General features: G+C 44.6%; 6 protein-coding genes and 2 non-coding genes across 13 annotated transcripts; 3 read left to right on the top strand and 5 right to left on the bottom strand.

Annotated features, from left to right (window-relative positions):
* Nucleotides 1-2,792: 2,792 nt before the first annotated feature.
* LOC117640315 lies at nt 2,793-12,424 on the bottom strand. 5 transcript variants are annotated; one of them, XM_034376729.1, is made up of 12 exons: nt 11,458-11,529; nt 11,302-11,374; nt 10,778-10,998; nt 10,395-10,641; nt 9,924-10,296; nt 9,616-9,850; nt 9,439-9,529; nt 9,277-9,324; nt 8,819-9,142; nt 8,534-8,738; nt 8,110-8,419; nt 2,793-8,036 (listed from the first exon to the last, which is right to left on the bottom strand). In XM_034376729.1, the coding sequence occupies exons 1-12, from the start codon at nt 11,515-11,517 to the stop codon at nt 7,437-7,439; spliced, it is 2,787 nt and encodes a 928-aa protein (XP_034232620.1). In that variant the 5' UTR covers nt 11,518-11,529; the 3' UTR covers nt 2,793-7,436. The 5 variants fall into 5 exon arrangements, with proteins under 5 accessions (XP_034232620.1, XP_034232622.1, XP_034232624.1 ...); XM_034376731.1 differs by lacking the exons at nt 11,302-11,374; nt 11,458-11,529 and adding an exon at nt 12,272-12,424; XM_034376733.1 differs by lacking the exons at nt 11,302-11,374; nt 11,458-11,529 and adding an exon at nt 12,050-12,217.
* A 197-nt stretch (nt 12,425-12,621) lies between these two features.
* On the top strand, nt 12,622-14,058 carry LOC117640318 (metallophosphoesterase domain-containing protein 1). The gene is made up of 5 exons (XM_034376738.1): nt 12,622-12,898; nt 13,033-13,177; nt 13,257-13,503; nt 13,586-13,812; nt 13,886-14,058. Exons 1-5 carry the CDS (start codon nt 12,776-12,778, stop codon nt 14,011-14,013), a joined length of 870 nt encoding a protein of 289 aa, XP_034232629.1. The 5' UTR covers nt 12,622-12,775; the 3' UTR covers nt 14,014-14,058.
* A 49-nt stretch (nt 14,059-14,107) lies between these two features.
* On the bottom strand, nt 14,108-20,533 carry LOC117640317 (ribose-phosphate pyrophosphokinase 1). 2 transcript variants are annotated; one of them, XM_034376736.1, is made up of 8 exons: nt 20,397-20,533; nt 18,964-19,171; nt 17,999-18,182; nt 17,452-17,514; nt 16,063-16,286; nt 15,819-15,992; nt 15,573-15,732; nt 14,108-15,495 (listed from the first exon to the last, which is right to left on the bottom strand). In XM_034376736.1, the coding sequence occupies exons 1-8, from the start codon at nt 20,410-20,412 to the stop codon at nt 15,403-15,405; spliced, it is 1,122 nt and encodes a 373-aa protein (XP_034232627.1). In that variant the 5' UTR covers nt 20,413-20,533; the 3' UTR covers nt 14,108-15,402. The 2 variants fall into 2 exon arrangements, with proteins under 2 accessions (XP_034232627.1, XP_034232628.1); XM_034376737.1 differs by lacking the exon at nt 17,452-17,514.
* Nucleotides 19,292-22,804, top strand: LOC117640319 (ubiquitin-conjugating enzyme E2-22 kDa). The gene is made up of 5 exons (XM_034376739.1): nt 19,292-19,709; nt 20,756-20,908; nt 21,022-21,104; nt 21,222-21,385; nt 21,486-22,804. The coding sequence occupies exons 1-5, from the start codon at nt 19,647-19,649 to the stop codon at nt 21,620-21,622; spliced, it is 600 nt and encodes a 199-aa protein (XP_034232630.1). The 5' UTR covers nt 19,292-19,646; the 3' UTR covers nt 21,623-22,804.
* Nucleotides 22,669-24,023, bottom strand: LOC117640321. Its single transcript, XM_034376740.1, has 3 exons — nt 23,552-24,023; nt 23,219-23,468; nt 22,669-23,133 (listed from the first exon to the last, which is right to left on the bottom strand). Exons 2-3 carry the CDS (start codon nt 23,465-23,467, stop codon nt 22,783-22,785), a joined length of 600 nt encoding a protein of 199 aa, XP_034232631.1. The 5' UTR covers nt 23,468; nt 23,552-24,023; the 3' UTR covers nt 22,669-22,782.
* A 49-nt stretch (nt 24,024-24,072) lies between these two features.
* On the bottom strand, nt 24,073-26,746 carry LOC117640316 (zinc carboxypeptidase-like). Its single transcript, XM_034376735.1, has 10 exons — nt 26,422-26,746; nt 26,206-26,342; nt 26,051-26,129; nt 25,824-25,968; nt 25,582-25,742; nt 25,422-25,509; nt 25,152-25,354; nt 24,947-25,031; nt 24,776-24,854; nt 24,073-24,690 (listed from the first exon to the last, which is right to left on the bottom strand). The coding sequence occupies exons 1-10, from the start codon at nt 26,701-26,703 to the stop codon at nt 24,564-24,566; spliced, it is 1,386 nt and encodes a 461-aa protein (XP_034232626.1). The 5' UTR covers nt 26,704-26,746; the 3' UTR covers nt 24,073-24,563.
* Trnag-gcc lies at nt 24,131-24,201 on the bottom strand. Its single transcript has one exon. It is a non-coding gene; the product is annotated as a tRNA-Gly (tRNA).
* Nucleotides 24,408-24,480, top strand: Trnaf-gaa. Its single transcript has one exon. It is a non-coding gene; the product is annotated as a tRNA-Phe (tRNA).
* Nucleotides 26,747-27,000: the final 254 nt, after the last annotated feature.

Below are 27,000 nucleotides of genomic sequence, written 5' to 3'. Positions count from 1 at the left end.
CTGACGGGCGGTCGACGCGGACGCTCGGGACGCGGTTGGGGCCGCGAGGGCCTAGCGGAGCGCGCGGTGCTCGCCGCGGTGCGCGGTGCGTCGCGGGCGCGGGGGCGGCGCGGTCTCAGGCAGCCGTGCCCCACGCTGGGCTGGCTGGGCTGGCTGGGCTGGGGCACGACGCTGCCGTCCATATGGTTTCATTCGGCCGCCATGTTGGAAAATCGATAACGGGCAGCGGCGGCAGCGGGCCCCCCTCCCTGTCGCTCATGTGTTTGCAGTCTGGTGCTGGGCCTGCGCGGCTCGCCACGGCCCGGCCACGCGCTTTGCCATGGTGCGGGGAGAGGGGGGAGAGGGAGGAGAGGGGGGCGTGCCCCCGAGGCCCCCGAGGCGGCGCGTGGGGGAGGCGCCGTGTCGCGCCCGCTCGCCGAGGTGGCCGAGGTGGCCGAGGTGGCCGAGGCGCCGAGGTAGGGTGGTGGCGACGCGGGGCGCGCTCGGCGCTCGGCCCAGCCTCGGCTGGAACGCTCCACCCCACCCTCGCGGGGGTGGCTACTTAGGCGCGGCCTACCCCACCCGCACTGCCCTACCCCGAGGGGTGGCCTTTCCCAGGGCGGCACGCCGGGCACGCCGCGCCACGCACACTGCCAGAAACCGTGTCTCCTCAACAGGTGTGCATGCACAGCGTCAGCGTGCAGCTCGGCCGCACAGTGGCGTGCACGTGTGTCGTGTGGTCTGCAGCAGTGTGGACAGTGTGCACAGTGTACATCCCCTCGCATGCCGCCACGGGAGCGTGCCGTCCTGCAGGCCACCTGCCGGCTCATTCCGCAAAGCGCCGTCGTCGCTCTGTCTCTGTCGCACTCTAGGGGCGGCCCGGCGTTCCGTACGGGTGCGAGAGAGACAGAGCACCCGCCCCGCCGCCCCTTCGCGCCGTGAATGGAGAGCCCTCGCAGTGAATGGGGCGTCGCTGCTCTTTGTCGCGACTCGCGCTGTCTCTCTCGCACCCATGCGGAGCGGCCCGAGTGTGCGAGAGAGTAGACCTCTCCCTTGAAATCGGTCTGCGCTGCTCGGAGCGGGAAATGCAGCGCTGCTTTCCTGTTGGTTGCTCCGGCCTTTCCCATTTAACCTGGGAAAGGAAAAGCGGGTGGTTTGTAGTACCCGCGAGTCCGCGCAGTCCGCCAGTCCGCCAGTCCGCGCTCCAGGGCAGAAGCCGGCAGAAGCAGAAGCGCCCCGGATACCATTTCCGCGTAAGCGGCATAAGCAGGCGAGGCCGGGCGGGGCCGGGCGGGGCCGGGCCGGGCCCTCCCCAGTCCAATCCCTTCCAGCCCGCTGAAATGCCAAAGCGCGGCGTCGGCCGGGGCGGAGCGGGCGGGGCGGGGCGGGACGGGCCCGGACGGAAAGACCAATTTCCTTCGCAGCGAAAGGTAAGGATTTGCTCTCCATCCGCCGTGAAGGCCGCAGTTGAGGCGGCACTTCGACAGCCTGGGAGGTAGGCAGCATTTTGGAGCGAGCGCACGGCAGCCGAGCGTGCTGCCTACCCAAACCGCCTGGCTGGAGCCTACCATTACCATTAAAGGCTAGACCACACATGATCGTACGCCATTTCGGGCCCGACACATGCCCGCCTGCACTGCGAAACGGGACATGGCCGTCCTTACAGGGAGAGAACTTTATCTCGGCGGGGGAGAACCTGTCCCCGAGAACAAGGGACGAAACAGTCTGGAGCCTGGCTGGAGGCAGAGTGCTGGAGCGAGCAGCGAGCGCGCGGGCATTGAGCCTTGCTGCCTACCCACTCCGCCCAACCGCCCCGACGTAACTGCGACTGGAGACTGGACTGGAGTCGCAAAAGAAAGATTACCCTTGGATTTGAATAACCCTCAGAAAGGGCCATCCGGACTCTGGACTGGCTCCGACCCGACTGCTCCGACGGTCTAGTCTAGTCGCCACGCGGCAACGCCACGCGCCGCCCGCGCGCTGCACGCTCCCAAGTAATTTCCTCGTCAAGTTTGTAAATTTGGGACAGGCAGGGCAAGCCAGGGCAAGCCAAGGCCGACGCGACTCGGTAACGAGTTGACCCGCCAGGGGCCCGGGGAGGAGGGGGGTGTTTCCCAAGTGCGATGCCGCGGGCTATGACCGCGACCGCTCCCAGTCCAGACGAAGGTGGTCATGCTCGTGTCGATGGCGAGCCCGCGAGGCCCCAGCCGGCAGGAATGCGCTCACTGAGACGAACATTTCTTGGCTGTGACGTGTTTTTCTGGTGACGTTCGAATAGAGTTTGCGTGGCAAATAAGAGCTTTCGCTTCCAAACTGAGTCCAGGTTTGACGCTTATTGCTCTAAGTATCATAGCTCTTGTAGTATAGGTTTAGCAATCAGGAGAAAGCGTGCGGCCTTTATTGACTGCCTTTCCTTCGTCTGTAACACGTTTTAGCTTCATATTTGATTCTTGTTGCGTCCAAACCATAGGCAAGAGAGGGTGCGAGAGAGGGGGGGGGGAGAGAGACCGTGGTCTCGGTAGAGGTGCAAGAGGTCGAGGCAGAGGGTCGAATGGAAGAGGGCGGTCGTCGCCCTCCGGCCCCCCTCCCCTTTCTCCCACGCTGCGCACGCCGCGCACCCTGTGAGGCCCTTTGACAGTGCCCTCTGCCCCACCGCTGCCCTTCGACACACTCGCCGGACCGGGGTTGTATTGAATGGCCCGATCGTGGGGCCGCTCTTTTCGAGTGGCCTACCCTGTCCGTGGTGAATTTCTCTTAGGACTCATTAGGACTGCAAGATGGTCAAAGTAGGGCCAAAAGTGAAACGCAGTTTGTATCATTGTAAAGAAGTACAAATTTATTCTTAGTTTTCATGTTACAAAAAATAAAAAATACAATAGTGGAAATACTGTAGTACTATGGGTATGGGTTCAACTTAATAAGGTAATAAGGTAATAAATTATACACAATCGTCCACTGGCAATCCGCAATAGATTAGGTATGAAAAAATATACTTGCAAATCAACAGGTCAGTTTAGTTTGTAAGTTAAGGAGGGACATTCTCAAATGAAGACAACAACTGAGGTAAGGCTGTACATGGCACAATATCAAAATAAGTAATTCTAAAATAATAAGAAACATTTAGAGTATTGCCAAAACTATTTTTGATTTATGTTACACGAGTCGGACCCCACCACAGCATAAACATGACATCCCATTTTGAGTAGAAATTACTAAGTTGAATAATAATAATAAATTTGGAGTTACTTCAGAGTGTGTCAGACTGTTTAAATTGAATGTTGAACCCAGAATTTCAGACATGATGTATCACATAAATTATTGGACAGAGGCCTACAGAAAGCATAAGGCCATCTCTGGTTCTCCAGTAAACATGCAAACAGGATAAAAAGTAAACAATTTTTTTTTTACAATTAGAGGAAAGAGATGGCTACAACTTACTGCGTATTGGACATGCTCTGTATGTGATCAACTAATCTAATGTTTGCAAGTATTTTCTCCATGTCAAACCATCCTCCAGATCAAAGAGCTACAAGTTGCAGCATTAATTCAGTAACTTAAGACTACAATTACAATTATAAATGGAAATTTTAAATGATTAAAGGAATGTCATGACCTTCCATGCTCAGCCCAAGTGTTGAGTAAGCAGTAGAGGAATTAGAAGACAGCCTATAATAGCTGTAAGCAACAATCCTCTTATTTAAGATTATAAATAAAGCAACAAGAAAACCTACCCACCATTAGGGGATAATGATTGAAGAAAACATACTGAACGAGCAGAAAATCAAAAAATGAAACAACATGAAAACATCAATACCAAAGCAACCAAACAGATATGGCAAGGTAGTAAGATTCAGCAAGTGGAAGACATCACTTACATCTCAGCAATAGACAAGTAGTATATACATAAGTAAATATTCACAATTAAATGTAATTCAGCAAATCTAACCAGCAAGTAGCTGAACAAGAAGTTGGGGAAACAGAAAAAGAAGGAAGTGTTCAAAAAGAAATTAACATGGGTAATGTTAATAAGGGTAAATAAAAGAAAGCATTTACATTGTGATGCACACATCTCACACTCCCAGGTGCCAAAAGAAAATAATGTTCGTTTAAATGAAACAAAAAGATTAAAGCCAACATTCTTAGAAACCATTGAATTCTTCATTGCAGAAAGATTACTTGAACATAGCACCTCAATAATCCTAAGAGTATTTTTAAGCATCCCCATGAATGAGAGTAACAATTTAACATTAGAAGGAACTACCAAAGTTTAGTTAGTAATAAATTTTATACACAGCCCCGAAGGGTGGCATTGCCATAAATATTACACAAGAATGTTCTGCATAAATAGGCAAAGACACATTTAAAGTAATTCTTAATGTAAGTCACACAACTGTCATGCTGAGGATTTAGCAAAGCCCTGAGCATGTCAGTTGTGTGACACCAATAAGGTGACTGTCTTGTGAACTTGGCTGGAACACCAAAAATAGAAGACTGATTAATGCAAACCTTGCAGACCAATGGCAGTCGAAAGAATACAAAAGGAAAGGTTTGCATCAATTAAGCAGTACTTCGCTGGGCATGCTGACCTTAAGATTTGACCTTATAAAGAAAAAGGAAAAAATAAAAACCTTATATACTTGATCACAGAAATTTGTTTCCAACCTTTCAGCAGTTCAGAGTGTAAAATGTACTACAGCCCATCAAGGGGTTTAGTTGATTATAAATACTGTGTCTGTTGTTAAGAAGCTAGGAAAACTACAACATAAGATTTTCATTCATAATCACTTGGAATATCCACATGAAGGCATGTGCTTCTCCTTACTACTTCACTAACTGACAAATTTAACATACATGAGCAAAATTTTGTTATCACTTTAGCAAATAGCTTGAGTCCTGTTTAGAATTGAAGTTTCATTCAGCCAAGAGCTAATTATGTATTCACACTATTTGGTCAGGTACGCTTGGTATAAAAAGTATCTGAAGGTCACAGAATTTTGGCAAATACCAGTGAAAAACAAAACCCACACACACACAGAGACCCAAACGAAAATAACCCAAACAAAGAAATAAATTTTAATGAAATCCAAGCCTTGAGCTAACTTTGCTGCTGTAAAGTTGAAACAAACCTAAGAAGCTGTTTAAATAAAGGAGTGCCATTACACTTAATATATTAGAAATGTCTGCAGACACTTCTTAACTTAGTAACAAATAATTAGGACTATAAGAAGTTACAGTGCAAATTAACAAAAATGAAGGTACTGATACAGCAAGGGGGCTGTCTCTTAAACATTAGCCCATTACTTAGATGTTACATGTCATTAGGCACTCTGACATCTAATCTAATCCAATCAGTTCAGTCTTGCATCTCTCGCAAGTGTAACTTGCTATGATAAATTTCGGTGAAGATTGCATTGATAAGAGCGTTGCTTGAAAACCATTTCCTAACATGTCATATCAACATCAATCTAAAGCGAAATTGCAAACCCAAGCAAGTGACTGACAGAATACACACAACTGTAAAAACTAGATTGCCATAATTAGTAACTTGGCAGAAAATGTACAAGCTATGTATACTGTTCTTACCAACTTGGATCTGACACTACTGCAGGACATTTGTTTTGGACAAACCACTCATACTCTAATAAACAATCACAGAATGATGCCCTTCCCCAATTTGCAAACATTACTCAAGTTTTAAGTGGAATACTCTATTGCATAGCCAATTGTCAACAAACCAATGGTACCATATAAATTGGCAATAAAGATTTTGAAGGTACAAAAAGTGCATATTACAAACTAGCATCTACATCAAAGCTGATACCAATCATATATTAAGTCACATTTAACATACTCACATTAGAACACGGCTCTTTGAAATAGGTTGAGAGAACAAGAAGTGACAAAAACTACAATTATTAGACTCGTTGAAAAAATTATTGCTCTCAAGGACCAGAAGTTAATATTCAAACTGGCACATCTAACAATCTCTGTGGGCACAAATCCTGAAAAATCAGTATAAAAAGACCGAAATTACAAAGGCACCTTTATCACAAACAGATTTGTGCTCAATCGTATCAAAATAAATAGCTCACAATCAGAGAGTTCACATTGGTTGTCAAGTTCAAGACAGTGGTGTATCAAACAAGACTGTGTCTGAATCATTTTAGTGTGGTCCATTGTCGGTAGTTTTCAATAAATCTATAAGTTACTTGAAACCCACAGCACTGCTAAACAAGAAAATAAGAAGGTAATGAACATGACCTGGAAATGCACAGCAAGTTGTACAGGATTACAGGATCTTGAGTCTCCATTTCAAGATAGTACACAAATTTTGAGCTATATGTGAGCACAAGTTGTTGTATGTCATTTTCTAAGTGATATATGAAATGTGTTTAACAATGCCTACTTATCATACGTTTAAACATTGTATACAAAATAGTTATTCCTCAATTATCTTTTCACAAGAAAACAAAATGGGCACTAATAAAAATATTCATTCAAAATTCATTCCTTTCTGAGTCCTTTCAATCACAAAATTTTCATGTTAATGCACAAAGCATGCATGCAATGAAAAGTAATTGACAAACAAAAACAATACAATGCAGCTTTAAGTTAGAAAAACAGTCCATACACACAGGTCATTTTCATCCTCACTAGGTGTCTACAAAGCAACTCTTAAGTCTCTTGTGGATGCTTCTTAACAAAAACGAAAAAATGGGGGGAGGGGAAGGGATATGTAAAGAAATGCAGTAAGAACATCGCAAAAACAGTCACCATGGAAGACTTCACACCAACAATGCTTTGGTGACACTTTGATACTAACTCAGTACTTATAAATTCTATATTGAGATGGTGTTGAGATAGGAGCCTTTGTACAAAAGCATTGACAAACTTTAACTGACAACTATACAAAATAAGGCCTTATACAATGTTAACACGTGAATGAACTGTTATTGGTTAGAGAACAAAACAACAATGTGGACTTACTGACTCCCCATATAGTATTACAGAACATGTTATAATGCTGACAGAAAATAAAAATATTATAATTAGAAGTAGCATTAAGCCCTACTTCATTAGTGTACAAAACACTATATTTTGAACAAAAAGAAACAAAAAAGGGATACAGGTGAGTATCAGCCTAAAATTTAAAAGGTCTATAGTGAAGCTCCAATACAAGAATATTGATTGGTCCATGAAAACTGCTATAATCTAGCTGGCAGCATCATTGGGGCCCAAAGGCATGAAAAAGCAGTCTTCTGGTGACTGAGCAGTCTTAGCAATTGATTATCTCAATTTGAGAAAGGCATCACATCCAAAATCCACAATTTGTCAGACTTGTGCTAACTAGCCCACAATATACATCACACGTCCCCATCCATCTTAAATACAGCTCCAAAATGGACACACAAGTGGCAGTTGGACTAAGCACTTGGTGAAGCAAACACTTGAATTTTTCATGCAAGCATGAGACTGATAGGGTCATTTTTTGACTGATGCTGCATCATGTTCTGATTGGCCAGGAGCAACACTGTTGCCTGCTGGGAGTCGGAGCCAATGACACTGATGCCTGGCTTCTTGCCTACTAGATAACGAGACTGTAGCAGAGCTAAAGATTGTGGAATAGCAGCATTACTGGTCTGACCAGACAAAATTGTTGCCAAATTGTCCGTATTGCCCGCAACAGATTCTTGACTTTTCTTCTGTGCCTTTGTTGGAACATTCCGCAAAGCTTCAGCGGGTGAAGCATTACGCTTAACACCTACAGGCAACACTTGAACTTTGGAAGCAGGTTTAGTGTTGGCGATTTGAACAACAGCAGTTGCATAAGAACCTTCATTTGTCTCTTCTAGTTGTGAAACTTCTTCAGTGCTCCAGTCTACAGGAGCTGGAGATCCACTGCTATCAGAGTTTGCTTTTCTTTCATTGTCAGCAAAAGAAATGTCACTCTGGCGAATTGCCTCTCTCACAATGTCATTCAAATTCAGAGCACTGTCGTTAGTCTCTTCAGTGACAACAGATTCTGATACATCTTCTTGAACACAATTTTCAAGGGTCTGAAAAAAAAAAAGCAATTAGCTGGCTTTGAGTTTATATAGCTTAAATAGGCATATAGATCATCTAACTAACCAATTCAATTTCTTCAACTACTTCGTTATGCCCAATAGACATTCGTGTTTCCAACTTGTCAGACAAGTCCTCAGCCCCACTTGATGAATAGTCATCTTCTTCTTCCTCTTCTTCATCTGATTCAGCATCAGCGGCCACTTTGCCAGGCAAACTTCCACTGCGAGAGGATTGATGAGAGAGAGGAGAACGTGGCATGGTGCGAACACGCTTAAATTCCTCTTCTGAGAGAATGATTAATCCTCCAGATGTAGTCAGAACTTTGCCATGTCTTGTTTTCAAATGGCGCTTGTAGGTGTTACGAGTTTTAAACCTGGAAACAAAAAAGAAAACAATTGAATATCTGAAACATACCAATTAATAAGGGAGATATGGTCGGTACTCTCCCATATAAAAAATACAATCCTTCATTACTAAGTTGATATACCTTAGCAAGCAGTCAGAACATTCAAAAGGGGATTCCCCAGTGTGCCGACGCCGGTGCTCCTTGAAATGAGAAGGGTGCCTAAATTTGCGTCCGCAGTCATGACAAGTAAAGCGGGTCTGATTTGAATGAATGAGCATGTGGTAATTCAAAGAATGTTGACGGGTAAATGCAGCTCTGCAAATGCGGCACTCATATGGCTTGATACCTGCAATAAAAATAAAATTTAAAAAAAGATCTAGGGAAAAAAAATGTCAACTTTAAGAAAAAGGTTGCATCAGTCCATACCAGCATGACTGCGATAGTGGCTCATCAGAGTAGTGGGAGCTGTAAAGCATCGGGGAGGCCGGCAAATGCGGCACTCCAGGGTGTCCAGTGATTGAAGGCCAGCTGCACTGCCCTTAGTCTTGATGGCATTAATGAGGCGTATTGCCATTTCCTTTTCAGCTTTCGATTGACCAATGAATTTGGCTTTCCCCTTCGGCTTCTTATGCTGATGAAATTCGTCTCTTTCCACAGCAGTTGTTTCCCATGTAAGTTCTCTGGTATCTCTTCCATTCAGTTCATGGTTGATTGGTTCTCGGCGGTTGTCACACAACACAGGAAGATCTTCTGCGACAAAGATTTTTCCAATTAGACAGGCTAAGATAAGATATTAAAAACTACAATAATTGTTTTCACACATCAGATACCTTAATACACCTAAACAAAGAATGCTCATAATACTTAAATCTAACCAGGCTCACCTGTTAGCTCTAACATTATAGATTTTAGGATGTCCTTAATATTGGCAGCTATGCAAAAAGTTTACAAACCCTTAGCAATATTCCAATGAACTATACTTGTTTTTGAAGGCCTAATATTTCATTGAACTTGCAAAGGACCTCAATTATTTTGATGACACATACCTGATTTGATGGTCTTGACTGGAGGCTCAGTCCGAACATCTATTTCCCGGCCCACTGATGAGATTCGCTTGTTCAGGGTTTCAACAAATACCTGAAGTCAAAAATATTCTATTAGCTCTGCCATTCCCAAAACTGCATATTGACATGACACATTTCACAATATGAGGAACTGCTTACATCTGGTGAATCCAAAGGAGACTCCAAGCCGGGCTCAGTCTTGATGAAAATGCGGGAAACATCACTGTTGTAGACACTGTTGATGATGCTACCATTAGAGGCCTCTGTACCACGGGATGTATAGCTGTGTTCAGTGTAGATACTTTTGTCACCATCTCCTTCTTGTTCCTTAGAGTCATCATCAACAGCAGCCGGACGTTCTCCTCTAGATGGACTTCCAGGAGGGGGAAGGTCACTGTAAAATAATATTTTCATCAAAGCAAATCCAGATAAGATAATTTTTTTTAACCTTAACAGCAACAACATACCCATAGCGACTGCCAGTGCTGCAACAGGACACCGTATCTTCATCTGAGTCAACTGATCCCTGCTGAACTGGTAAAATAGTCTGAATTTGATGCGCTGGCTGGGCTTGAGCAGGTGTCGGAATATCAACAATTTTGACCAAGTTTAGGCTTTGAAGTTTCTGCTGGGATTTTTCGCTGCCAGTTCGCCACTCTCCTGGGCCTTCAACTTTGTTCTCCTTATTGTTGACAGGTAGATTATTTACTTCATCATACAGTTCTGAGTAGCGGAGACGTGATGCTTTAACAGGTTCCACCTTCACTTTCGGGTTGGGTTTCTTTTTGACGTTTTGGACTTTGGTGGTTCGTCGCCTCCGGCTCACATGAATAGGTTCATCTAATTTGATAAAACAGAATGGACAAACCAAAGTTTTAATTTTAAAAGAATTAATATTCAAACACTCAAGTTCAAGAGGCTCAACACTCAATGCTTACCAGGGCCATGATTTTTCAGGTGTTCCAAAAGATGAGTGCGCATCATTTGCCTGGCCCGGCCCTCACTACCAAAGCTTGAAAAGGTTTGACCGCACAGTTCTGGTTCCAAAAGGCAGGTATAGGTGAAAGTGCGTCGCATTTCATCGCCATCAAGCCTTGAACAAAGTCTCAGTTGCTGGGACACAGACATAGAGCGCAGCTTTGCAGATGTTAATGTGTCAATTTCTGCTTTTTGCAGCACAGACAACTGAAAGAAAGGTATAAAAATTACATAGAATTATAAGATGATAAATGCAAAATCTTAGATTTTAATGAGTGGTCTTATAGGGGTATACAATATTAATAAAAACAGGAAATTCTTAAGAGAATCAAGATTATCTTACCTTTGCAACTTTCCGGCGGGGTGCTTCTTTAGCTTCTGGCTTTTCCCTCGGTTCTCGAACAGCCCTCTCTATGGCTTTTTTCTTTGCTGGTGAGGTCTTAACAGTGGGATCACTGTGCAGGGTTTGAGATGCTACCTCAGCTAGCATGTCAAGCAGCCCCGATGGAGGACGCAACGCTGGTATTGCCTCCATTTTCAAGTTTTCAGAGCGTCCTTTGACAACTGCAAATATTAATGAGATTTTAACACAGTCATACTATCATACCATATACTAAAAAGCCACTAGAGTCTTAGAGTCCTCCAAAACATATTAAATTTCTCATAATGGAGTTCAACTTTATTTTATACTCCTTAAAATTCAGTTTTAGAAATAAATCTTTAAAAATGTGATCCTTTAGAAGAAAGTTTGATTCTTAAGAGACATGGCGAAACAAGATTATTGTCGATACCAAATTGGAATTTTAAAAAAATTATATGTTGGTGCACATTTGTTGAGTAGCAGACACTTGAGCAGAAACCACCCACCATCAGTCAGTGCCCAGCACAAGAACATGGAGCAGAGTACAAATGCCAACATTACTATTGCTGCTCGGAGCCACTAACTCAGGCAAATAAAGAGGCTTAAGGCAACTTCAGAATCCACAAGTATATTCGAAGTTGAGGAGCCAACTCTTCACGTACACTCCTGCTCACATAACCTCCCAACATTCCAACAGGTCCCGCCGCCTGCCGCCGCATCATACAGGCTCGGCCGCTCGGCCCTTATGTTAAGGTAGGCTTTAGCTTTCGCGTAGGGAAACAACTTGCGCAATCAGGCCAAAACAGGGAACACGATAGCGGCTAATGAAAAGGGAAACGCACGAAGTAAAAGGCAATATAAATTACCATCTACAACAACAAATTAAAAGAAGTGCCACTGTCGGCACGCAAACGCATAAACAACTAGGGAGGCGCCCATTGTCTGCGCCGAGGATAAGGACGCTAAGCAGTTTCAACTCGTCTCGTACCATCAAAAGTCGTCAGAAACTGAACACTCAGCAAATTAGATATGCACCGTCACAACTAAACAGTAAAACTCGCTCGCTTCGACTGTTTAGGAGCAAGAAGCGTCATGTTTACAAGGAACGATGGCCATGACTCGCTGGCAACTAGAGGCTCTATGGCACACATAAACAGAGGAACGGCAGACCGTTTACCCAGCGAAATACCCCAAAGGCGCGCCTGTTCAGAGGCATCGACACACGCCAAACCTAGAAAGTGCTTCGAGCATTACTTAGAACATCATCTTAAAGCCTCAGCGCTCGAAAACAAGAATATTTCGGCCGATGCATCCAACAGTTGGTCTTGGCGCGAGTTGGGATAGCAGACGCCATGAGGAGACGCTAGCAGCCGATAGCTTCAGACGCATTCACTACGCGACGTCCGTGCATGAGGCAGCAAACATTCATCAGCACACCGTCCCTATAATGTCACAAGGCATTTAGAATACACTTACCCCTTGTTTTATCTTCATTTACTTTCTTCCGACCGTTATACATTGTAATTGATCATCTATCTAATGCGTCAGCGGCCATTACCCTTCTTGAACTCTTTGTCTGATGCTATCAATGTTGCCAACCGCGAGGCCGTTGCCACTTGGACGGCTTTTGTGTGCTTCTTGAACATACCCTGGCAGAGAGAGAAAGCCAAATTAATTCAAATGGCAGCAAGCATCGCCTCCTCTTTTCAAACTAAAATTCAAAAATGTGTTTAAAGAGCATGTTGAACTTTGCAAACTGTGCTAATCGTACAAAATAATAACATGTTGGTCTTAGAAGGTCAAAAATACGTTGCCTTTCGCTTTCCTCTCCCCTTTCCCCGCGCCACTCCCTACCTCTCACCCTTTACCCACACAATCGTGTTTTCCTTCTGCTAAATGTCGAGTGTCATGTTTCGTACACATGAAATGTGAGGGATTTGTTGTACTTTTTATCGGAAAAATTGGTTTAAAACAACGAACATGAAAGTAGAAATCCATAACCTCACTAGTAATCCTACCCAAGCTTGGGCCGAGGTGTCAAAGTCCCAAAAAGTTATAAAAATACATGCAAAACCGCCAAAAGCCGGGGTTGCGCCCAACAAAGTGAGCATACCACTTGGTTTATTTTTTCCCAAAATTCAATGACTACAATAATTATTTGGAACTTGATGAAATGTCTATACCTTTGTATAACTATGCCTATCCTGCATTCTTTTTAAAGAAATGTATGTTTGTAGGTGCGGATAGTGTGTATGAGTGACACACATTCACTTACTCCTCATATAAAATTTGAAGTGCCGTATGGAGATATATTTATTCATGCTGGTGATTTCACTCGCTGTGGCAGCTTAGAAGAAGTTGTCGAATTCAACGAGTGGATAGGTATGGTGCATCAAATCCTAGAAGTCTGCTTTCCTAATTTAAAATTTTATTTTATTTCGATTGTTTCATTTTGTTGCAGGCAGGTTACCTCACAAACACAAGATTGTCATTGCTGGAAATCATGAATTAAGCTTTGATGGGACTTTCACAAAGGCTCATGGTGGGGGTGAAAGCCCTGCATCACGTATTCCTACCTTGGGCCTTGCTCGAGATGCAATAGCTGAAGCAGTTCGGACACCTAATGCTAAACAGTACCTGACTAATTGTACGTACATTGAAGATGAAGCTATTGTCGTCAATGGAATAAAAATATATGGCACTCCATGGTTAGTACCTAGGTCTCAGTAATGAATATGCTATGTATATGTTAGAATACATTCCATTTGATTGTGATGTCTTTATTTAAAGGCAGCCAGAGTTCTGCAATTGGGCATTTAATATACCTCGAGGGGAGCCTTGTCTCTCTAAATGGGACTGTATTCCTGAAGATACAGATGTCCTCATAACTCACACTCCTCCCATCGGTCATGGGGACTTGTGCTGTACAGGTGTGCGTGCTGGATGTGTTGAGCTGCTTACTACAGTTCAGCAGCGAGTGAAGCCAAAGTACCATGTCTTTGGTCACATTCATGAAGGTATGTTCCTGAAATTCTGTTCACTCTGATGTGATTATTTCCCTGTGGTAAATAAAACCATCTTTGTTTCCAGGATATGGAATTACTTCTGATGGAAAAATAATTTTCATTAATGCTTCCACTTGTGATATAAATTATTTACCCACAAATCCTCCTATTGTATTTGACATTTCTATGCCAGAGGGAGTTTCAAAGAGTTGATTATTGTATAAAAGTTTTATTCAAATATAAAGGGCTTACAAAATTTGTGTGTGGAACAGTTGTATAAGAGAAGGTACTAAAATAGGACCCTAAATGAAAATTTCATCACATTTATTGTAGCTAGTTTATACATATTGTATGATGAACTTCAGAGCAAAGTCAAGTTTTTCACAAAAACTAGAACACATTCTACAGTTGGAACATTAGAGCTAAAATCTCATAAATTTTATTATGCAACGATCTAAAATTATTTCATGTTTTGCCATCAACCAATAACAATGTTATTTAACAAAACAAAAAATAAGTCAATTGTGGAAGATATTCATTTTGTCATGCACTGATACTTTCAACAGAAATGTAAAGCTGCAATATATATAAATATATATCTGATTCTAGAAAGGTAAGTAGAACCTTACCTACTCAAGATTAATGATACAAGATTCAAGTTCCTTAAAGGACAGTCACACATAAAAACAGATAAAAACATTTTGTCCAGCTTGTAATAGCTGTTACATCATTTGCTTTCAATTCCTAACAAATACTGATCAGTACTAGAAGTAACAGACATTTTTGATTTTGGAAAAAAAAATAGTGAAGAGGTAAAACAAGCTTGTGGAAATTTCTGTTATTACATTTAATAACTAATTACTGCAAAATGTCCAGATAGAAAGCAGCCTACATTTAGTGGTTCAAAACATTAATGATCTGAACACAACAATCAAGTCTGAAGGCCACAATCCATGCCGAAGCCAAACAAAACCCACATTTCTACACACCAAAACATTCAAGCTGCAAAATTTGTAGACAAATAATCAACCAACATAATTTCACATCAACTAACATACAAGCCAAATTCGATCCTAAGTAGTAACATGAGCCATAATGGCTCCACACAAACTCACAGCCAATGACATACCCTCTACAAGAGGAGTGCATAAACTACATATGAATAACTTGGCCCTATGCTGACAGAACATTTAGAATCCCCCCAGAATGTCAACACAACACCTTGGAAAGACACAAATTTGTCTGCAAAGAATATAAAAACTGATGCAGTGAAGTTTCAAATATCTAAGTCACATGATCAAACAGTGACAGCATCCACAAGCCTCTTCAAGTAAGGGTGGCACAGAATATTCAACTTCAATTTATGGCACAAATTTCTTCCATGATCATAAATGACAGCCATTCTGAAGGAAAACTGTCAAAATCACCTGAAAACCTTTCATCTGAACTGTTCAAACCACTACTTCTTGTTAGAACACCCGCTCTCAAACTTTCAAATGTGAATCCAAATTAGAAAATGAGTGATCATATCAGTGCATAGGGGTGGTCAGGTGTGATAAAACTGAACTTATGTCAGCACGAGTCCATCAGGTCATCAGGTACTTAGTATGGAACATTGGAGAAAAGATAGGACACACTTTCTCCATTGTGTGTTCTCCTCACGGCTTCAGCAAACATCATCGAAACATCAATGCACTGCAATAAATAAATATGTACAATTAAAAACTCTCCAGGACAAAAGAACTTCAAATTAATTTGGCGCAAGATTGTACCTGAATGCGGGGACAGTCTTTCATGTGTCCATCTTGAGGGATAGTGTTTGTGACCACAACAGCTTCAAAACAGGCATTGTTAATCCTCGAGATAGCAGGCCCAGAGAAGATACCATGTGTCAAAATTGCATACACCCGAGTAGCACCAGCCTCCAAAAGCCTAAATTTAAACAAGATAAAAAATAACATGACATTGAACCCATAAAAAATCAAACAGAAGAGTTGTAGACATCAAATGATTCTTACTTTTCTGCGGCATGGCAAATAGTACCACAAGTGTCGGCCATATCATCAACAAGAATGGCTACACGATCCTTGACATCACCGACCAAAACCATGGATGCTACCTCATTGGCCTTCTTGCGCTCTTTGTGGATCAAGGCAAATTCAACATTAAGACGGTCAGCAATAGAAGTTACCCTGTAAAGTTATTTGTAATGAGAACAGTTCCTTGAAGTTCATATATTCAGCAAAATGCAACAAACTTTACCTTTTGGCACCACCAGCATCAGGTGAAACAATAATGGAATTACGCCATTCAGCAATGTTCTCTTTGATCCATTTTAAAACAGCTGGTTCAGCATACAAGTTGTCAACCGGGATATCAAAAAATCCTTGAATTTGAGAAGCATGTAGGTCCATGGTGATGATGTGATCAGCACCAGCAACACTCAACATGTTGGCGACCAGCTTTGCTGAGATGGGGGCACGGCTCTGGAAGATTCAAACCCTATTTAGGTTAAATTTATAAAGCTTCAAATTTCATTAATTAAATGACTTAATTTCTTCCTCTAGATAACACAACTAGAGCAAGCAAACACAGATGTTACAATTCACAGCCAACTACTGGACCATTCATAAATATACTTGGTGAGGTCACCTGTACCACACCCAGACATATTTCATGTACAGATCCTAAGACACAACACACTAAACAGTGCATGCAAAACAGAACAAATACAACAGTTGACAAAAAGTTACAAGCATTAGAAAACTCTTCTTCCCTTACAGGTCCCATGAAAAAGCTTCAGAATTGACACTGAAATGTTTGGTTGGAAGCATACCATTGTGGTGATTCACAAGCAAAGCAAAATCATAACCACTCGTATTGTAAACCTAATTTTAAAAAAAAATATTGAAAATTCTTTGTAAGTTTTTATTTTTGTATGTTATTTGTCTGTTATTTGTAAGTTAATTTATAGTTCCACCAAAAAATACTAAAAGTTAACTCATTGTCATGCAATAGTTGCCACAACACATGCACACTGTTAAAATTGTTAATCTTCCCCACAACAGGAGAACAATCAGTCATGCATTAGAGGTGTCAAAGTCTCCACCTCACCTCAAAGCCTCTAGTCTCCACTTACCCACATCTGGGTCAAATATTTATGAGGCGCTCATGGGTGATGAATGGGTAGAGACAAACTTATCAAATGTTGCATCAAAAGAGAAAGATCTGATAACCAAAGGCTAGCCATTAAATGAGACAGCAAGTGATGTCATGAGAAGAAAATGCTCTAGGAGGTCAACACTCCAACCCAACCAGACGAACAGAGCTAATCTGACTACATATTGTTTGTTAAAGAAAGACAAACAAGACCCCACAGCCATGTAACAGTGCCAGCCACAGCACCACTGTCACCCTGTTCCTTTCGCAATCCAGTGAACCCTGACCCCATATCAGACAGCTCACCACACATGAATGGGTCACCAGTTTATCAGCACTGAACCCGAATCAAAGCATGAAGGCTGCCAAACAAATATTAGTTGACTTGACACAAGTATGTGGAAATGGATCCCAAGACAGACAGTTTATCCTACTGACAATTCACTGAACCAAGCAGCCCTTAAATTGAATTCCATTTCGTGCAGCATTTACCCTGAACTTCCAATCGTTATTCTTGAGGACAGGTTCGACCACAGGTTTTCCGTCACCAGCAGTCTATAAATGAACACGTTGGGGCAATCAGAAAAATGAGTAAAAAAAGTTGAAGGAAGATAGTGAAAAAATGACAAGTTAAAATTGAAGAGGGAGACCAATGGTGTACTGAAATGGCTATAGCTTTGCATCACTTGTCGACCACCACAATATACCTACCATACCAACACATTGGATAGGGTAAATTACGACATTAATAGGGGGACAGGGAAATGTTAGACAAAACTAGCAACACTTCAGGAAGAAACAAAACACAGTTCGCACTACCAAAAACAAGTCTACAGAAGAAAATTTGCACGCAACAAATAATCAAAAATTGGGGCTACAAATTTAAATGCAATAGAAATTCTAATTCCAAAACATTGGAAACCCTGCACACCTTAATCTACATAGCAGCAGTCATTAACTTGGATAAACAAGTTAAAACAAGAAAAAGAATGCAAAAGAACTCATTTTGGAGTTGCAAACTGCTGTGAAGACGACATACCTTGTCCTTCTTGTCCTGTCGTGCATACGGGAAGCATGGAATAACAGCAGTAACTCTCGACGCTGAAGCAATTTTACAGGCGTTGATCATGATGAGCATCTCCATCAGGTTGTCATTCACCTCCCCACTGCCACTCTGGACAATGTACACATCCTCCCCACGGACGGACTCTCCAATCTCCACACTGTGCACAGAGGAAACAGGACCATGACATAAACAGCGCATGCCATTGGGTAACAGATACGCCTTCGCGGTCACGCCAGCTAGCGCCAGCTGCCGCAGCCTGTGCCGCGCGTCAAGGCTTTCAAGGCAAACACCTTAGGGGCCTGGGGCGGCCTGGGGCTGGAGGCGCACGGGTATAGCCGTGTACAAGGCCGCGGCGTGTAGCGGCGTGCCCGTGCCCGCCCGTGCCTGGCGCCGTCACTCTAGCGTAATGCAGCCTGGTGCAGCCTGGCCTGGCTGGGCCTGGCGCCCTGCAGCGCAGTGCAGTGGCAGCCAGGCGCCACACTGCCATTGCACCAGCCATGCGCCAAAGCCAAAAATGCAGTGTGACGGACATGACAGGTGCAGCGGCTGATGCGACGCACTGCACTAAAGGGTTGCGCTGCCGTGTCACATTGTCACCGTTCGTCACGGCGCCACGCTGCCCGCGCCTCACCGAATGGCACGCCAAACCGCGCCGAGCCGCGATTCGCACGCCGGACACGAGATGTTTGGGGTGAGCGCGACCCGCGCCCGAGCGGCCGCGCCAGGAACGCGCGTGTGCAGTGTGCGTGCCGGAGTGAAACAAACACGGCCCGGTCCGGCGACACAGGCAGGGACAGGAGGTTATGGCACGGCCGTTTAAGATTGTCAAGCGAGCCAGACGCGATGCGACAAAAGACAGGGCCCACACGCGAGAGCGTACGGCGACAGAGAGGCGACAGCTTCCATGTTAGCGCCAAATAAGTGATTGGCATGCTCACCATGTTTCCAAGTTGCTGAACTTTTTCGTGACGACTTTCCCAAGATCAATGCCCAGGCGATCCACGATCCGCTGAGCAAGATCGGGATGAGACGTGCCGCTGAAGACCTTAATGTTGGGCATTCTGCTGCGGAGAACTACGCTGGGTCTCTCGAGGTTTGCTCGCAACAAACTCTTAGCACGCACTGGCTGCGATAACACGGGCATCACTGAAAACACAAATAACCAATCGGAAAGCGTGCTGAAATACCAATGTTGACGTCACATCCGCCTCCGCTGCCCCGCCGCTTCCCCCACCCCCCTCTCACCCTATCAACTGTATCGAGGTATCGAAGCGTTTTGTTTTCGAACCAAAATTAAATCTTTACTTGTTTTATTCTTGTTTTAAATCGTTTTTCTCGCATAAAAAAATATTTCGAGTACCTTGCAGCTTAATATTTTAAAAATCTCAACAGATTTTTCATAAAATGGTCAGAGGCTGTGAGAAGAACATGAAGACTAAGAGTCAACAAACTGCAAGACAGTGAGCTACCACTTCATGTTCACAATTTGAAAGGATTTCAAAACTCTTCTTATCTTTCCATTAAAAGCGTAACGACTTGTGGTTACGAGCTGAAATTTTCTGTCACATGTAGTGATTTTCAATTGGCATGTTCATTTCGTGAGTCACAAGTCCGAATCAAAATGGCAAACATAGCTGCTCAAAGAATCAAGAGAGAATTTAAAGAGGTTATAAAAAGTGAAGAGGTGAGAACATGACTTACATATTTTGAATATCTGCTCTACAAGGCAATCTGTAACAGCTTTCCCACATGCTTTCTCTTTTTTCACCATGGTAGGGTTAACTCCCCAAGAATTTACAATTGTCAACTTGAAATTGTGCCTCTGCCATGACCTTTCAAATTTCTATTGTGTATCAACCGTTGTTAAAACACTTTAAAATTTAGTGAGTTGTCACTCTCCTCCTCTTTCTCCAAAGGTTTTTTTTTTCACTCTACTTCTCACATAGTCATAGTTCCATATCTAGTTCGCTGTATTTAGTACATTGAATTATGACATTTAAATGCTGCACAATGTGGATCAAGATGACACTATTATGACACTAAATAGTAACTTTTCAATCTGTGCACATCAAACCTTTTTGTGTCATTTCTAGGTCATTGCAAACTAAGATTCTTCTTCCGATGTTTGATCCATACAGTATTTACTTTGGTTTTCTATTTCATTGAACTTACCGTTTCATTTATTACCATGCGTGCATATATTTCACTGAAAGTAATTTGTGTGGCAAAGTAGACTTAAATTGTGGAGGCTGTATTCTGTGGCTAACTTTTAAACATCTTAAAATTTTAGCTTTAGCTCCTCCTCTTGCCTGTAGTTCTCATGTGCCTTTTTATAACGCCCTATTTGATATGTCTGATGACCGTCACTTACCATTTCTGGACTCCATTGTGGCACTATTGCTGGATTTACTATAACGTGGGGTGTGTTCCCAGGCTTACAGTTCTTCTCAGTCAAAAACAAGAGATTTGCTAGATGCTGAGGAGGTTGTGTTGATGTAGGGTCAAAAGGCCATTTTGATAAGACACCCACCATTGTGACATCATTAGACATTGCTCCCACCCCTCATTTTCTGATTGCCCAAGTCCATATTCTTTACAAAAAATAAAACATAATTTATGTTATTTCGCATGAACCTCATACATTTACCTACTGTGTTGGTCTTGGGTCCTTAATGTTGGTCTAATCGTATTGAATGGCTTAAAAGCAATGTCCCTTCCTTTTCTTTCCAGGTTGCCAAATGTGCCATTAAAGTAGAGCTAGTAAGTGACAGCTATACTGAGCTCAAGGGTGAGATTGCAGGTCCACCTGATACCCCATATGAAGGTGGTAACTTTGTTCTGGAAATAAAAGTGCCAGAAACATATCCCTTCAATCCTCCTAAGGCATGTTATTCTCTTCTTGTCTCAAAAATACAGTGTAGCAGCAGAGTGGATTTAAAACTCATATATTAAAAAAGGAAATAATGTAATGGAGTGTCGTTTGTTGTTTTATTCAGGTGCGCTTCCTTACAAAAATATGGCACCCAAATATTTCATCAGTTACTGGTGCCATATGCTTAGACATCCTTAAAGATCAATGGTGAGCACGTAATATAAATGAAATGAAAACATTTACCTGTTCATGACCTGTAATAAGCGTTCAATTTAAATGGCATATTTTGTAAGTCTGTTTTCTTTAATTTGTCATTGCTTTCAGGGCTGCTGCTATGACTCTTCGCACTGTTCTACTTTCTCTTCAAGCACTATTATCAGCTGCAGAGCCCGATGACCCTCAAGACGCTGTAGTTGCAAAGCAATATAAGGATGCACCTGACATGTTCCGTCTTACAGCTCGTCACTGGACTGCTGCATATGCTGGAGGTAAGTTATAAATTTACGAAACGATAGGAAATTTCTCACTGCTAATTTAATTGTTTTGTTTGTCTGTGGCTGCCTCATCATAATTTGCCTTCGATTTCAGGACCATATAGCAATCCAGAGTTTGATTCAAAAATTAGACGTCTTGCTGATATGGGCATTGAAAGTCATGATGCCCGAGTTGCTCTTTCTTCTTTCAATTGGGACCTTGAAAGAGCTACAGAGCAGTTGTTTAGCTAGCCTATGTCACCTTGATGTTTCGGGCCAAATGGCTGTTAATTGTACTTCAGTGAGCAGAACTCCCTGTTTTTGCAGCCTTTGCTGCACCGAACAAGCAGAATGGCAGATGCATCATGTTTTGGCATCACGGATTTGTGAAATTACATGGGTTGTGTTTTGTGATCAATGATTCTCATACTGTTTGCGTGAATCTATCTATCCAATACATTAAGCTTGGACCTCATCATGTGTTATGCCAAGAACTACAGACGGTTCCTCCATTGTTGGTAATTTTTGATGTATATTTCTTTCATACTTTATTTATTTAGGACCAACTGAGTGTGTTAATATGTTTATGGTAACACAAATTGTTTTAGTTGATAATATGTGGAAATCTATTCAGTGAAATAAGAAAGCATTACTGTGTAAAGTTATGGCTCTTTTTGTTTTTATTTTTGGGGAGATTATTTTCAATTTAAACATACCAACTTCAAAAAAAGTTATGAAGTACTTCAATTTTGACATCAGTCCAGATTATGTGCCTCAGTCAGGGCAACTCCATTTTTTGCTGCATACACTGTTAGTAAATTTTCAAACACTCTGAGCTTTCTTTCTTCTAATGTGTTTCTTTGAGTCAAAGCAGCAGCAATGCTATTCAAAGCTTGTGCTATGTTCACTTCAGTTACATTGTCACCTAAAGGGGGATAAAAATAAGTTTCATCATCTGAAATTTCACTGAACAAAAATCCTTATTAACTGCTCACCTTGAGTTGATCCAGGAATAAGTTCTGGCTTAATTTGTTGTTGTTGTTGTTTATTTTTAATCACTGTTGTTGTGCATTGGTTTGGATCAGATAATGTATCCTGTGTTGCATTTGAACCTGTTAAATCAACACATTCAGCCACATCCTGCAAAGAAAAGGACACTTTTAGGAATCAACTAAGGAAAAAAAATCAAAGGTATAGAAAATAAGAGGACATTCCCCAGATCTCAAGGAACATTTAATTGCAATTTTTATTTAATTTCTTCATTTTAATCATTTTCTATGTCAATGCTGCTTGTTTTATACTTTGATAAGAAAATGTTTTATCACAAGGTTGCTGAATTGTCGACTTGAACATGCAATTAATTACCAGTGATAGGGATGAGATTCAAAGAGTACTGCAGCTGATTTTAAATTTTAAAATGAGTGTATGTTTAAGGCCCCAGTTGGAATTGTTTCACAAATGCTATTTTGCTGTAAAGTTTGTATAAAGAATGTGATAAATACCTTCAAATGTGTATTGTTTGTGAGTTTTTTGCTACCGCTATTCCTACATCCTATGTTGAGATGCATGTCTGTTAGAAATGTCTGAGATAGGTTCAGGCTCCTCATACTCACTTTTATGGATATGTTCAAAAGAGTTGCAATTTTCTCCTGAAGAGGTGACAGTGATATTGTGGGTGATTCTTGACACTCTGACGATTTTCCCAATCTGGCCATGGATTCTTTTGCTTTGAGGCTTTCATAACGCTTTAGGTCCTGCCATGACTTCATAATTATAAAGGTAAAACACACGTTCAAGATCAGTGGAAAGCAAAGAAACTTAAGAATTTATGTGAGACTGCAAACTCACTCTCCTCCATCCAGCTCCATCCTTCTGTGCTCCTGACCCACAAGAATTTAAAACAGTTGCCAACTTTTCCCAGAGTTCATCTCTATTGGGCCTGTTAGATGTTCCACCCACAGATCTATCACGAATCATACTGGGATTCTCACTCAAAAACTCCAGCATGACATTTCGTTGTTTCTCACTCATCGATGAAGACCCCTTTCTGCAGTCTTCAGCACCTTCCATAAATCGTTTCTTTTTGGTTGGTTGCATTCTGCTCGAAAGTTTTAAATGTTATTGAAGTTTAAATATAGAAAAACTAATAAGAAGGAGTTAGGTGATATAGTGTGGTCGTACCTGCGGAGGGGGGCGTCTGTTTTGGCGTCCAAACACAAACAAACAACCCTACGGCGATCCAGTTTCAGCGTTTAGTTCGGCAAAAAGTCGACATCGGCCTGCAAACTCATGGTGATGCGGAAGGGCCTTTTACTATTGTCGAGAAAAGAACAAGCGACTGGATTCCCCCATACATAAAATTTATGTTTTCAAGAAACAAAGCCAGAATGTCAGAGCAGCAGAAGACTACTGCTTATGCTTGTCCCGAAAGTATTTTTAAGAAGCCATTACGATTTGGCGCAGTATGAGAAATATGGTGGACACAACTGAATGTATTTTTACTCCCTTAGACTTTCGGCATCCAAAGTCAAATGCGGAATTGTCGGTAGTAATTTTTTTTCCGGTGCACACAAGCTCACTAGGAGGCTAACAAAAAAATTGTATTTAATTTTTCGAATCAAGGTCAAGGAGAAAATATAGTAAACCTGCAGGCTGTGGAAAGAGCAAGGAGAAAACTTTCTTTTATTATTCAGTGTACAAGACGCTATGCCCCTGCTTCCAATCACTGGTGGTAAAATAAAATCACTACAGGAAAAAGATTGCATCGGCCGGGAATCGAACCCGGGCCGCCCGCGTGGCAGGCGAGCATTCTACCACTGAACCACCGATGCTTCGGTGAGGAACTGGCAGACCGTGCGCGACTACTTGGAGCGGGGGAAGGCTCCGCGGCCCCGCTCCGCTTGGAGGGGGAGGTCAATGCTCCCACCGCTCGCTTGCCGAGCTTGCACTCATCTCTCTCGCACTCGAAGCATTTTGCGCGTCGCGCTTCGCGCCGATCCCGACCGGACTCTACCTGACCCTATCAATGCCAACGTCGGCCGAAATAGCTCAGTTGGGAGAGCGTTAGACTGAAGATCTAAATGTCCCCGGTTCGATCCCGGGTTTCGGCATTGACTCATTTTTACACTGCACTTGGAAGTTTGGAGGGGAATGCCCGCGAGCCGTCTGTCGTTGGAGTGCGCGAAGTGCGCTGTCACCACTTGTCCAGGATGGCGTTGAGCATGGCGACCACGCTGTCCGTCGTCTCCTCTGCGGCTGGGAGAATGAGGTCGGCCGGCAGCAGGAAGCCCACGCCAGTGCGTGGATCCACAGACTGGTGGCTGCGAGCAGAAGCAAAGGAGCGAGACAGTGACGCAGTGACTCTGAAGGGTCCGCGGCCGGAGTCCTTCTGAGTCCTCAGCTCACCCGGGGCGCAACTCGTAGGTGAAGGCGAAGGGCACTCCCTGGCTGTACGCCCAGTCCATGGAGCTCCCCGACGCCGGGTCTGCAATTTCAGGGAGACGCGTCACGGTCACATTACAGGTTGTCGCAATGACTGAAAACGAAAACGTTCTTCCGGCCTTCCGGCTCACGTACACAGGACGGTGGCCAAGTTGCCCAGCGTCACGTCGGTCCCGTAGCGGCTGCTGTAGGCTTCGGCTGCTTTGGTCCCCACTTCAGCCTGCGGGCAAAAATACCCTTAGACGTGGACTTCCCCCGCGCGTTGGGTTGCCTACCCGTGCTCCGGCCCGCCGACCCGTCACCGTCACGTAACGGGCTGGCGGCCTTTACCTGGCCTTACCAGGGCGTCGAAGTTGGCGGCCTTGGAGGTGGTGTCGCCCCACGGGAATATGAGAAGCTGGCCGTAGCTGTGCAGGGCGATGAAGGCCTTCATGCGGGGCAGCAGGGGCTCCATGTACTTGATGCGGTAGCGCGTCTCCACCTCGGACGCGGCGCCGCTCCCCGGGAAGATGTCCGAGCACGCGTTCCACGACACCCCGGCGGCTGCAACACGGACGGTTGAGCGAACGGCTGGCGTGGCGGTCCGATGGCGGTGAAAGGAGCTACTTACTGCCCCAGTTGTACGGGAAGTTGCGGTTGAGGTCGGCGCCGAAGCACCCGAAGGAGAAGCGCCTCCGGGACTTGCGCCACAGTCGTTCCTGGAACAGCGCCGCAGCGGGCCGCGGTCAGAGGGTGCCAGGGGTGCCAGGGGTGCCAGGCCGGGTGCTCACCGTGGTGTGGGAGTACTCGTAGGCGTCCGGGTTGACGCTGGGGAACACGTGCCACTCGAAGCTGCGCGCCACGCGCTGCACCCGCGGGTCGGCGCTCATCAGCAGCTGGTGAAGGATGTACGTGGCCGTGGCGGGGCCGATCCACTCGCGGGCGTGGATGCCTGGACGAAATTGAAATTAAAACTCGGCCACTTTTCGAGAGGGACCCGGCTGGGAGGAACAGCGCGGCCCCCGCGACTCACCGGCCTCCAGGAAGACGATGGGCAGCCCCTCGGCGTGGGCGACGCGCACCCCGAGCATGTGGCGGCCCTCGTGCGACAGGCCGCCGTCGACGAGGCTCGCCACCCCGGGGAAGTGGGAGACGAGGGACTGCATCCAGCTGTACATCTAGACGAGTCGCAGACGAGCGAGTCAACGTTCGTCGCCATCTTGGTTCGCTACCGGAAGGTTAGTAGGAGCCTGTACTCACCGAGGAGAGTCGGTGGTAGTTTTCCCAGCCGAAAACGTCTCCGGCCCGCGTGATGGAAGCCGTCTGGTTGTCGATGATTCTGCCGACAAAGACAGGTAAGCTCCGGTTTTCGGGTCCCCGCTGCTCAACGCTGCCTCAGCCGGGTTCAAAGTTACCTCTGCACGTCGCTGACGATCACCTCGGGCTTGAGGCCCTTCTCACCCAGGGCGCTGGTGACCCAGCGGTACTCGTCGGGCGAGGCCAGGAAGTGCACCTCCCGGCCGACCTTCGTCGGCGCTTTCCAGACGTCGATCTGAAATATATGTTCCTTCATTTATCCGGACGTCCCCGAAAATTCAGCACGATTCCGCCGCTTGGCCGAAGGTACCGACCTCGCCGTTGACTCTAAAGAAAGCGTGCAGGTCGTCCAGCTGCTGCTGCGTGCTGGGGACCACCTTGGCGACGATGTGGTTGTCGTACCGCACGACGGGAGCCTGGTCCTGGACGCGCGCCTGGGCCGCCTCCAGGGCCCGCTTCACGTCCACGACGGCCTGCTTCGCGTCCACCGGCTCCACGACGGCCTGCTTCGCGTCCACCGGCTCCACAACGGCCTGCTTCACGTCGGCCGCGACCACAGCCGCCAGCAGGCAGAGCAGGGCCAGTTGCCGAGCCATCGCGCTGCGATTGCTGCGAGTCCAAGGTGGTCTCGCGACCTCAACCCACGCAGCGACCAAAGCAACTGACGGCCGACCACCCCGGCCCACCCCCGTCGCGGCTCCAGCCCCGTTTGCGACACCCGCAGTTGCACAGCGATTCCGGGCTGTGGTTTCGTTTCTCTTTCTCGCACTCCTGGGTAGGCCCCCGCTGTGCGAGAGAGACAGAGTGACGTTGACGGGAATCAGCCTGCTGGTTTTGTGTGGGTTTGTTCCGCCCGTGACGTGTCCCCGCGGCCTAGCGGCCCCCAGGGGTAG

This window comes from Thrips palmi, unplaced genomic scaffold (assembly GCF_012932325.1).
Source record: "Thrips palmi isolate BJ-2018 unplaced genomic scaffold, TpBJ-2018v1 HiC_scaffold_12, whole genome shotgun sequence".
NCBI classification, from domain to species: domain Eukaryota; kingdom Metazoa; phylum Arthropoda; class Insecta; order Thysanoptera; family Thripidae; genus Thrips; species Thrips palmi.
The sequence above is the reverse complement of the archived record's forward strand: the minus strand, read 5'-3'. Positions and strand labels throughout refer to the sequence as shown.